This window comes from Loxodonta africana, chromosome 25 (assembly GCF_030014295.1).
Source record: "Loxodonta africana isolate mLoxAfr1 chromosome 25, mLoxAfr1.hap2, whole genome shotgun sequence".
Classification (NCBI taxonomy): domain Eukaryota; kingdom Metazoa; phylum Chordata; class Mammalia; order Proboscidea; family Elephantidae; genus Loxodonta; species Loxodonta africana.
In genome coordinates this window covers 18362705-18375701 of record NC_087366.1, presented here as the reverse complement: position 1 = coordinate 18375701, position 12997 = coordinate 18362705, and the positions used below count along the sequence as shown (strand labels likewise).

The 12997-nt window shown below is 36.8% G+C and overlaps 1 protein-coding gene across 5 annotated transcripts in view; it reads right to left on the bottom strand.

The window, feature by feature from the left end:
* COLGALT2 (collagen beta(1-O)galactosyltransferase 2) overlaps positions 1-12997 on the bottom strand; it is a 134713-nt gene that overhangs the window by 51370 nt on the left and 70346 nt on the right. For all 5 annotated transcript variants that reach the window (XM_023549192.2, XM_010590949.3, XM_064276523.1 and 2 more), the window contains 3 exons: positions 4588-4698; positions 1819-1936; positions 8-142 (listed from right to left, as the gene is read on the bottom strand). In XM_023549192.2, coding sequence (XP_023404960.2) covers positions 8-142; positions 1819-1936; positions 4588-4698 — 364 coding nt within the window. The remainder of the gene's footprint in view (positions 1-7; positions 143-1818; positions 1937-4587; positions 4699-12997) is intronic.

The following is a 12997-nucleotide window of genomic DNA, read 5'->3' as shown; positions in this document are numbered from 1 at the left end:
GACTTGCCTGAGGTGTGATTCCGCACCAGAAATTAGAATATAGACTGCGAGACTCCAGCATGGGGGCCACAATGGTTTTGTTTTCTGCAATCATTAGATCGAGGGTTTTTGGATTAGTCAGGAAATTGTCGACATCTATGAACTAGGAAAAGAAAAGGATAATGTCAGGTCAAAAGGTACTTCTCAGTATTGGGTTAAAAAATAAACGCCCAGCACTTTTGAAAGATTCACTGGCTTATGAGATATCTATGTGTTCTCCCTACTGAAATCCATGCGACTGGGTGGCTTTTGAGAAAGCCACCATGCCATCAGCCAAAACACTTGCAGTCCAACTTTCAAGTGTTCAGCTCTACATGAGGCACGAAGCAAAGAGCTGGTGCTATCATATTGAGCACAGACTTGACTAGGACCCAGTCTATACCTTGGTTAGTGGTTTAAGTATAAAATATTAATGGGCCCAAGCCCTTAAAGATCCATTCAACAAACACCCTGGTACAGATGGACCGATCCATTTAGGTTTTGGGGAGTAATGCCAGGAGGGCCCAAAATACATGTGTTAGTGCTATTTTAATGTTACAAGCAGAAGTTTGGTCTAAAGTACGTTATATCAACATATCCTAACCAATGAAGTTATTTCCTATTCCTAGCAGCGGTCTGTATTAGCCCTGATTCATTTACAAGGTGGTGTAACACCAGATTCTATACATAATTAATAATCAGAAGTTTTCATTCTTATGACAGTCAATCTGATTACCAAACATTTTTGTGGTTCAGCATTTGTATACTACTTGGCATTTAAACAGTTACATGATGTTGAATATTATCAGTAAAATTTGAAAACATTTATGAAATTATTTGTGTTGAAAATGTATGTAATGAAGTATTGGGCTGATTTTTGTTGCGGTTGAGGGGCTGGAGAGAGACATAGGTCAAAATAATTCCCTTTATGAATTGACAACTCCAGTGACAGAGAGTAGATGTTCATAAATTTAATGAAACAATGTTTGCTTTGCTTTATTGGTGTTATTTCTAGTTTCACACAGGGAAACATTTGACAAAAGAATTAAAAGAATTTTTGGAGGGCACAGATGAAGAATCTTGTTCTCATAAATGGGTGGGGGAAAAACGCCCTTTGTTAATTTTCCAAAGGGAAAAGGGGACTTTCTTTCTTTGAGATTTAGGAGGTTGTCCTTCCCAATCGAGATAGGTTCATCGGGCGAAAAGCACACAACAGCATTGACTCTTAACCATCAAGTCCAGCACTTTCTGGCATCACTCAAAGGAAAGTGTTGGAATCTCTTCTTGAGGAAAGCTCTCCACTATAGTCCAGCATAATTGGGAGTGACCAGGAGGTCAAGCAAGAGATGCCATTCTCCAAATCTCCCAGGAACACAGAGGAATGGAATTTCAGAGCTGCTCATCTGAATCACTTTTAACATAATTATTTTCTCATATCTCCAAAATTCTTCCAAAAAGTTATTCAAACTTATATCTCTTTACCTATAGCATTCTCCCCTGAACTAAAACAATGCAGTTTTTTTTTTTTTTAATTTAATGCCCGTTATGTGAAAGAGAACAAATGATTCAGGAATGTCTTTACTTACTCACTGAAAATGCATATCAGGAGTGGGTCTGAGATGAAATCTAGATATTCCAATATTAAGTTTCCCAAATTTTCCATTGAGCCTTTATTTAAAAAGGGGGTGGCAGTGCCTAAACAAGAGGTTGTTTGGATTGCCCCATGGTCCTAGTTTTTACGTAATCTATTTGGACACATTCTAGATAACAGCGGTCAAGAAATCAAACATCTGCTTTTACCAGAATGTAGTCTGACCATTTTTCCCTCGCAGTTCGAAGGGCTGCCTGCCGTAGTCTCATCACATGCGTAAACCGGGAGTTTGGCCAGTGCTTTGGTCCAATTTCATCAGGATACGACCTAAAAGAGTATGATGATAATAATTGGTGCAGTGGTTAAGAGCTTGGCTGTTAACCAAAAGGTTGGCAGTTTGAATCCAGTAGTTGCTCCTTGGAAACCCTATAGGGCAGTTCTACTCTGTCCTATAGAGTTGCTATGACTTGTAATTGACTCGATGGCAATGGGTTATCAAGTGCCTATGTGTGCCAGGCTCTGTCCTAAATGTTGATATGTACTAACTCATTCAATCTTTCAGCAACCCTGGGAAGTACTATTGGTATCATCATCCCCATATTACAGATAAGGAATTGTATGGAGCAAGGAGATATTTAATAGCTTGCTGCTTACTGTACACAAAAGTCTTTACAGGAAATATTTCATCGAGTCCTAACATTGAGTCCTATGAGATAGCAACTACTATTCTCCCCATTTCACAGATGAGGAAACAGGTAGAGAGAGGTTAAGTCATTGGCCTAGTATTACACAGTTAATAAGGGGGACAGTCAGGATTTGTCTCCAGGCAGTTTAACCTCTAAGCCCATGTCCCTAGACACTTTTCTAGATGTCCTCTTGTCAAGTACATTTGGAAACGTTGCAGTGTATGTAAAAAGAAGAATTTCCCAAGAAAAATAAGGTTAAATTTACTTGGTGGGGTCTCAGCAAAAGAGTCCACAGAGCCTAATGCATTAATCTATTCCAGGTGAAGTGAAATCACGGAGCAGATCTACAATGTCTTTCAGAATCTCTATCAACATCTACACAATATCCAGGACTCTTAAAATGGCCATGCAGGCAAGTAGATTGGCACACGCTACAAAACCCTTTTGAAGGCTCCCAACTGGTATGGACACTGATATTGTTTTAGTAGTCAAGATTGGCCACCACTTAAAGTTCTTGTAGTTATGCTGGCTGTACATTTGCCTTAGTGAATGGAAAACTACAAAAACAGTGAGACTGTAACTATACAAACAATAAGACTACGTACTGAACAGGAATTCTCTAGGATGCCTTCTCCAATCATGGTTTTGATGCAAATCAATGGAATTCCTGTTTTTCTGAATATATTACTTAAAAAACCCAGTGCCTTTCCTAATATTTTCACCCTGACCTTGGTATATAATATATTCAGTCAAAATCTGGCTATTGAGAAAATAAGCAGGATGCAAGGTAGATGCATAAAGTCTTTCTGTGCCATTTATTAATTCAGCCAAATTCCATTATAAGAAACTAGAAAGAAGTGTTCAGATCTTTTGTAGTGCTCAAACTCTGTTGTTTATTTTGGCTTGATATGTGGCCCATACATTAGGATTAGAAAGAAATATATGTATAGATCATAAACGTACTTACAGAGAGTGTGGCTAGAAAAAGTTTTCTTTTTCCTCCAGAGTGGCATTTGTTATTAAAATATAAATTTGGCTTTCAATAAATGATTTACCCTGGACAGAAATTCAGGCTAACTCAATTCATTCTAGTAATAAAATTTGTCAACCTTAAACTGGAATTACAGTGGTCTTGGGAACATTTACGATAATCTGTTCATGTTCTCATTTGCTCATTTGTTCATCCAACAAGTATTAATTTAGTGACTGCCGGGAACATAACATTGAGGGAAAACATAAAATATATGTACTCTCTAACTCCTGCCAAAGAACCTATAATTAGAAAAACAAAAACAAAAAACACATAACTTACATACTTAAATAACAATGTTAGTTAAGTGTATTATGTCAAAAGGGTAATGTAGAAAATAGGTAATACAAGTGTTGAGAGTTAAAGAGATCTTTGTAACCACAATGATTGGGAATGGCTTTCTGTAGTAGGTGGGATTTGGTATATGAGTTAGTTACACAGCAGCAAAAGGCCTTCCAAGGAAGTATACCTGTAAGAGCAAAGACTCGGGGTTGAAAAAAACTTGGGGTTGAAAAACAAAAAGAAACATTCTGAATAAAGTATGTTTTCTGCTGGGAAGCAGGAGGCATTATGGGTGCCTAAGTATGGTGGCTAAGTTTATGGAATCTTTTGATTGTAAGTCTGAGGTATTTGAACTTAATTCAGTAACTACTGAAGAGCTATTCGAGTTCTTTTAAGAGAGAAATAAAACCATTTAATTAGTATTTTAGGTAGACTGATTTGACCAGATGGTATGTAAGACGACTTGGAGATGGAAGCAATTAAGAAACCTCAATGTCCATCAGTAGGGGACTCATTAAATAATTATGATACGTCTCTACAATAGAAAAATACAAAAATATTCATAAAAGGAATGAAGAAGCTTTTTAATTACTGGTATGGAATGATTTCCAAGATATGGTAAGTACAAAAAGCAAGGTGTATGTAGAAAGTATAGAAATTTTCACTGTGATCTCTCAAGTATAAAAAGTTTATACTCAAAATATGAATAAATTATATTAATATTTTGAAAAATATACTGCTGTGGTAATTTACTTAGATGCTAATAAGAACCTGAATTTGGTTGGAGTAAAGACAATGAGAGAAATATGAAGATCTGTCAAAGGAAGAAATGGCAGATCTTCACATCTCACCAGACACAGAGGTGACAGGCAAGAAAAAGTCACATGTGCCTCCCAGGTTAGAAGCTCGAATGACTGGGAGCATTAGTTAAAGGAGAAAGAGTAAATAATGAGTTTATAAAATTTGATCTTGCTACTCACTGTGGTTCATCCATAGGCCTCCATTCTACATAGTGATACAGTCTCTGGATATTTTTCAACCACTCCCTGAGTATTTCTGTTGTGTTATCCACATTGTGATCAGTGGCTACCCTGCATGAGAGAAAGCCAACTATAGTTCAGTTACGTGATCTAAAGAAAGAGGAGGAAATCCAATACATTAAACCAAACTGAAAGGAAAATGGCCAATTCTGGAGAAAAAATTGTATTATTTGAAATTAATTCCACATAATTCAAACTAGATAATGAATTTCTGAAGTGGGAGAGACTTCTTAAAATCATCTTCGTGTTATTGCATCTTAAAACAGGGGCTGGCCAATAGTAGAATCAATAAATAGTTGTATTAATAGATATTTTAGTTATCTAGTGCTGTTATGAGTCAGAATTGACTCGATGGCAATGGGTTTGGTTTTGTTTTTTTTTAGTGCTGTTATAACAGAAATACCACAAGCGGATGGCTTTAACAAAGAGAAATTCATTCTCTCATAGTCTAGGAGGCTAGAAGTCCAAATTCAGGATGACATTTCCACTTTAGGGGAAGGCTTTCTTTCTCTGTCGGCTCCGTAGGAAAAAGGTCTTTGTCATCAATCTTCCCCTGGCCTAGGAGCTCCTCAGCACAGGGATCCCAGGTCCAAAGAATGGGCTCTGCTCCTGGCACTACTTTCTTGGTGGTATGAGATTCCCACCTCTCTCTGCTCGCTTCTGTCTTTTATATCTCAAAAGAGATTGATTTAAGACATAACCTAGTCTTGTAGCTTAATTCCTGCCTCGTTAATATAACTGCATTAATCCCACCTCATTAATATCATAGACATAGGCTCTACAACGCATAGGAAAATCACATTAGATGACAAAACGGTGGACAATCACACAACACTGAGAATCATGGACCAGCCAAGGTGACAAACATAATTTTGAGGGGAAACAACTCAATCCACAACAATAGATAGAAACATGAAAACAGTAAAATAGAATAAACATAAAATGAATTGAACTGGAGTTAATTAATGAATCTTCTTGGAAATAATCCTATTTGTTTTAATTTTCAGTTATCATATATGTAAACTCTACCTGTTAACGTCACTTAACAATTACCTTCAATTTAGGCAATCATTAAGTTTTGCTTGCATTTCAAGTTAATTTTCAGGTTACCAAAACCAAAAACCAAACCCACTGCCTTTGAGTTGATTCCGACAGGATTTCTAAGCTAGAGGGGAACAAAAAAAAAAAAACGCAAAAACCGAACCCATTGCTGTCCAGTGGATTCCAACTCACTGTGACCCTATAGGACAGAGTAATACTGCCCCATAGCATTTCCAAGGAGTGCCTGGTGGATTCGAACTGCTGACCCTTTGGTTAGCAGCTGTAGCACTTAACTGCTATGCCACTACAGAGGAAAGTCACAAGAAAATTTTCAGTATGAAGCTGTAAACCTATGGTATCTTCACAGTTCTATTTTGAATTAACTTTATCATCGCTTATAAGAAATACAGTACTTTTAAAAGTCTTCAAACAATGTATACAAAACTGGTTTCTAATTTAACCTGAAAGGTTAACAAACTGATCCACCCTGATCTACCTTGAAATTTGACAGTTCCGTATGCAACAGAAGCGTAGGGTCTTTAAGAAACCTAGTAACCAGCCCAAACCCTTCTCCTCTATATAAACACAACGGTTACTGTTGCTTTTAAAAAATAAGAAATTTCAAAATTAACAGTACATAGCAGACCGCATCCATGCAAAGTTACTATAAGGAAAAAAATTGGAGTCTTTGAAAAAGAAGGGAAAAAATGGAACAATACTTACAACTTAAATATAAGGAAAATTTTCTGCAAATAAAAGACCTAAATATTCATGTGTAATCTCACTATATACCTGGGAAAATTGAACCAGAGTAATCAATTCTGAAACATATACTAGTAACACTATTTGGTTTTTTTAATGGTAAAGAAAACACTTCTTTATGCTTTTAGGCAAAAAGACCAAACCATTTACAAAGGAAAGAAAATCAAATTGCTGTCAAATGGATAAAAGAACTGGTACATTCATACAATGGAGTATTATTCAATGATACAAAGAAATTAGCTTTCAAGCAATGAAAAGACTTGGAGGAACCTAAATGCATATTGCTAAGTGAAAGAAGCCAGGATGAAAAGATTACAAACTGTATGAGGGCAACTATATGACATTCTGAAAAAGGCAAAATTACAGCCCATTGCTGTCAAATGGATTCTGAATCACAGTGAGCTTATAGGACAGAGTAGAATTGTCCCACAGGGTTTCCAAGGCTGTAATCTTTACGGAACCCGGCTGCCACATCTTCTTCCTGAGGAGCAGCTGCTGGGTTCAGAGCTAACCTTTTTGGTTAGCAGCCAAGCGCTTAACCACTGTGCCAACTACAGACACAGTGAAAAGCTCAGTGGTCATCAGGAGTTCCAGAGGAGGAGAGAAGGATGAATAGGGGAAGCACAGAGCATTTTAAGGGCAGTCAAATATTTTGCATGATACGGTAATGGTAGACACACGCGTTATGCATTTTTCAAAACCCTTGGGACTATACAACACGAATTCTGAACTGTAATGAAAACCCTATAGAGTAGTTCTACTCTGCACACTTGGGGCCACCATGAGTCCTAATCAATTCTACAGCAACTAACAACAACAACGTGAACTATGGACTTTAGCTAATAACAATGGATCAACACTGGTTCATGCATTGTAACAAATGTACCACAGAAATGCAAAATGTTAATAACAGAAGCAGCGTGCACAGGAGAAGGGAATATGTGGAAAATCACTACTTTCTGCACAATTTTTCTGTAAACCTAAAACTTCTCTAAAAATAAAGCCTATAAAAATTATGCAAAAAATTGACAGAATTCTAAACGGCAACATATGAAGCAAGACAACAGTAAACTATCATTTGCAAGCAAATCCATGGAGAGAAAATGGTTAATGATTTTATAACCAGCCTACCTGTCCTTCAAGTACTAAGGCTATAGAAAAACAGATTTAAGTATGCAAGAATAAAGACTACCATATGCCTTAGAAATCTAACAGAGCTTCATCCAACTACGATATGACTTAGGAAATGACAGCAAAAGGACTGCTCATAGCATTTAATATATTTCATTGTAGAACTGAAACTAAAATGAAGGTGAGGGCAAGGGCAGAAGAGTAAATGTCACACACTCTAACATAGTAAAAAATAATGCAAAACTTTTAAAAAATGGAAGTGAGGGGAGAAAGCTCATCTTTGAAAAAATTTATTGGCTATCAATAAATTGGTAATAGATAACAGTCAAAAAAGAAAAAGTAGAAACTCATGATATTAAAAAACAGAAAAATAGTAGAATTTAAACAAATAAAAATACTCATTCTTTTAAAAATCTCAGCAAATTACTAATCACAACACTAGTTAACCTAATTAAAAAAAAGGGGAGGCTGCACAAAATATAAAAAATAAGAAATGTCAAAGTGGGGAGAAAAAATGACTGATATGAAGAATTTTTTAAAAATAATAAGCAACTACTTTGTACAACTCAATGAAAAATAAATTTGAAAACTAGATATAATAGATGATTTCTTAGGCAGATGCACATTAGCAAAATTGAATCCCGTAGAGATATAAAGGTTAAACACAACAACTTCCATGAACAAGATAGAGAAAGTTGCCAAGAATTATCCCACAAACAAAAGAAAATACTAGTCCCAGATAGTTTCACAAAGGAATTTTACTAAATCTTAATAGACCAGATATTTCCAACATCACATAGCTTGCTCACTAGAGTGTAGAAAAAGAATGAAAATTCCAAATTCTTTGATAACGCAAATGCAATATTGATATCTAAACCTGCTAAAAAAAAACTATAGGTCAATTTCTTCTAATGAACACGTTGCAAAAATCTAAAATAAAGTATTAGCAAATAGAATGAAACATTCTATTAAGAAAATAATACAGCATGGCCTAAGATAATTCAATATTCGGAAATCTTTTTTAAAATAATGTATTTTATTTTTGCTATTGTAAAAAATATATACTGCAAAACATACATCAATTCAGCAATTTCTACATGTATAACAATTCAGTAGCATTGATCATATTCTTCAAGTCATGCAACCATTCTTACCCTCCTTTTCCAAATTTATTCCTCTACCGTTAACAGAAACTCACTGCCCCCTAAGCTTCAGCATTACCAACCAAAACCAAACCGACTGCCTTCAAGTCAGTTCCAACGTATAGCAACCCCATAGGGTTTCCAAGGCTGTAAATCCTTATGGAAGCAGGCTGCCACTTTTCTCTCATAGAGCTGCTGGTGATTTTGAACCACTGACCTTTCAGTTAGCAATTGGAGCACTTTAACCACTGCGCCACCAGGGCTTGGGCTTCAATATTAAGAAATCTATTAATATAATTAACCATATTTATAGACCTGAAGAAAAAAATCATATGATTACCTTCATAAACAATGAAAAAGTCTTTAACAAAATTCAACACTTATTCCTGATTTTTAAAAATTCACACTCAAAGTCACAGACACACACCACACAACACCACACTATACCACACAACTCCACCACAACACAACACACACTCAGATGTAAGACAGTACACAATACTGGGGAGCCAGCATAACTTGTACAAGGCAAGGTCATGGAAGCTCCATAGATACATCTAAACTCCCTGAGGGACTGAATTACCAGGCTAAGGGCTGTGGGGACCATGGTCTCGGGGAACATATAGCTCAATTGGCATAACATAGTTTATAAAGATAATGTTCTACATTCTACTTTGATGAGTAGCATGTGGGGTTTAAAAGCTTATGAGCGGTAATCTAAGATGCTGCACTGGTCTCACCCCATCAGGGGCAAGGGAGAATGAAGAAAATTAAAGACACAAGAGAAAGATTAGTCCAAAGGACTAATGGGCCACAACTACCACTGCCTCCATCAGACTGAGTTCAGTACAATTAGATGGTGCCCAGCTACCACCACCAACTGCTCTGACAAGGATCACAATAGAGGGTCCTGGACAGAGCTGGAGAAAAAGATAGAACAAAATTCTAACTCACAAAAAAAGACCAGACTTACTTGACCTGACAGAGACTGGAGAAACCCTTCATAAACAGCAACATATGAAAAACACCCTTTTAGCTCAGTAATGAACTCACTCATGAGGTTCACCCTTCAGCCCAAGATTAGACAGGCCCATAAAACAAAATGAGACTAAACAGACACACCAGCCTAGGGGAAAGGACTAGAAGGTAGGAGAGGACAGGAAAGCTGTTATAGGGAGCCCAAGGTCGAGAACGGAGAGTGTTGATGTGTCGTGGGGTTGATAACCAATGTCAAAAAATAATGTGTACTAACTGTTTAAGGAGAAGCCAGTTTGTTCAGTAAAAAAAAAATCTACACTCAATAAGTAATAATTGATGTATACGTTCTAACATGATCAAAATATACAACACACACTAAGTCAGACATATACTTCAGCCCTTTGTCTCGCTTACTTTGGACATGTTATCAGGAGGGACCGATCCCTGGAGAAGGACATGGTGCCTGATAAAGTAGAAGGTCAGCAGAAAAAGAAGAAGACTCTTGGTGAGATGGATTGACTCAGTGGCTGCAACAGTGGGCTCAAACATAGCAAGGTTTGTGAAGACGGTGAAGGAGCAGGCAACGTTTTGTTCCATCATACATAAGGTCGCTAAGAGTTGGAACTGACTCAATGCCACCTAACAACAACAACAAAGCCTTACTTGATGGAGGAAGGCACTGCCACTAAGGTCAAGAACAAGACAAAAGATGCCCAAAATGTCCATTACTGTCTAATACTACATTGAGTATATGCCCCAATGCAATTAAACAAAAGAAAACAATTAGAGGCATAAGAATTGGAATAGAAGAAGTAAAATTGTCTCTATTTATAGATAATACAATACAATACCTGGAAAACACAAACGAATCAATAATAAAACTAAAACCATAGAAGAATTCATTACAGTAGCAAAATACAGAACTAACAGAAAGCCTTCGTGTATACAAGAAAATCTCTTTAGAAGATGTATAGAAGATACTCACACTTATTATATACTTGATGTGAATTATGCCCTTTACAGTATCCCTCTTTATCATGTTTAATAACATTTGGCCTAAACTCTACCCTGTTTGAATTAAAACGCTTTCTAAATAAAATTTAAAAAATAATAAAAATAACAAGAATTGTGCAAAACCTATATGAGGGAAATTTTAAAACACTCCCGAAAGACAGAAAAAAAAAAGTAGCTATGAAAAATGGAAAGACATTCCTTATTCTTAGACAGGCTAACTCAACATGGTAAAGATAATATAGTTCTCCTTAATTTAAAAATTAAATGTAATTCCAATAAAAACACCAAGAATTTTTTTTTTATTCTGGAACTAGAAATGTTGATTATAAAGTACGTACAAAAATAAAAATCCAAGAATTGCTAGTAAACCCTATCAAAAAAGGGCAATACTATAAAGCCAATACAATTAAAGCAAAGTGGTAATGGCACAGGAATAGATGGGGAGACCAGTGGAACAAAACAGAAATTGAGTATATGAAAAAGGTGGCACCTCAAATTGCTGTGGGAAAGAAGGAATTTTTAATAAAGGGTGTTGAGACAACTGTATAGCCAGTTAGAAAAAAGATAAAAAATGGATCCATACCTCACACCATATACCAGAATAAAGTCCAAATAAATAAGAGATCTAAATTAAAAAAAAAAAGCACTAACAAAATATAAATAAATTAATTTATAACTTGTGTATGGGGACAGGATTTCTAATTATGACTAAAAACCCAGATGTAATAAAAGAAAAGATTCATAAATCTGACTACATAAAATTTTTAAAAACAACTAACACTGTAAGCTGGTAAGCACCTTACAGCAAAGACAAAGCAATGGGGAGGAGGGTTACAAGCTTCGTCTAGCTTGTGCTTCTGCCGAGAGCTGCAGCATGTCTGTAAAAATCACATCGGCTGTGACACATGGCCATGGTAATCAGCATAATAGGTGTCCAGGAAGAGCCCTATGTGAGTCAAAACAACTGTCTCACCATATGAAGCATAGAAAGAGCAATTCCTTAAACTGGGAATCAGGTCTAATGTATACTACTCTTCACTCAAAATATGTGTAAGAATAAAGTAAAACAAAACAAACAAAAAAGCTGGACTACGGTGTTAGTCAAAAGTTATGAGAATTCTACCAAACCCATTGCCGTCCAGTTGACTCTGACTCATAGCAACCTTATAGGACAGGGTAGAACTGCCCCACAGGGTTTACAAGGCCGTAAGTCTTTACAGAAGTAGACTGCCACATCTTCTCCCACAGAAGGGCTGGTGAGGTCAAACTGCTGACCTTTTGGTTAGCAGCCAAGCGCTTTAGCCACTGTGCCAACAGGGCTTGCTTGATAAGAATTCTATGTTATCTCTATTTATAAACAGTATAGGAGAATTTATATAACCCTTCCTTCTTTCCTTGGCTGTTGTTTCCTCATTACACAGAATTCAAATCTCCAATACTCCTCTCCTGAGTTCTACCACCATTTAGGTCTAAGAAATTGTCAGAAATCTGCCCCTGAGCCTCTTATGGAACAAGAGACAACTATTGCACAGTAGGACACTCAGGTCAGCCGTAGTTCTCAAGGTCTTGAACGCCAGCTATTCCTGAAGAGCAGAGTCTGGTTTTTAACTGCCTGAATTTTAACATGTGCGCATCATATAACAGTGATGGATGAACAATTCACAGACACAAAAGACGACCTTCTTTGCCCTCCCTACGTGTTGATGCAATTCCTAACCATTCTAAAAAAAGTTGTTGTTATTGTATGAAATTTACTTTCCTAGTGTACAGATTAAACAACTCCAAAACCTGCTTTAAGTTTAAGAATACAGAAAAGATCCTTAGAAATTAGCTACTTTGAGTATGAAAAGTTATGTGTCTAATTAAAAATAAAACAACAACAACAAAAAAACTCAAAATAGAAGAAATCATTTAGCTGATGTTCTTTGTTAACTTCGTGGGTACCTTTCTTGGCCAGATTAGAAGAAGGATGGCAAAGTCAAAGCAGCACTCATTTTCACGGGGGGCTGGGAGGAGCCTCAGCCCCTTCCTTTCAGGTTGGGAGAGGGGTCAGAAGACCTGGGCTTCTCATGACAGGGCCTGGGGGCTCTACTTTGTGCATTGGCCAGACGTGCAGGTGTCCCCTGAGGGTGGAGGTAGGTCTTCAGCTTAAACCTCCCAGGCTCCCATATTCTGTGTCCTCAGCTTCCTCACCAGATGGAAAAATTAACTTGTCACCAAGGGTTTTGTGTTCAGTTGCCTGTGGTGTCTCACAGCAAGACAGGCACTGCACTGTTGCATTG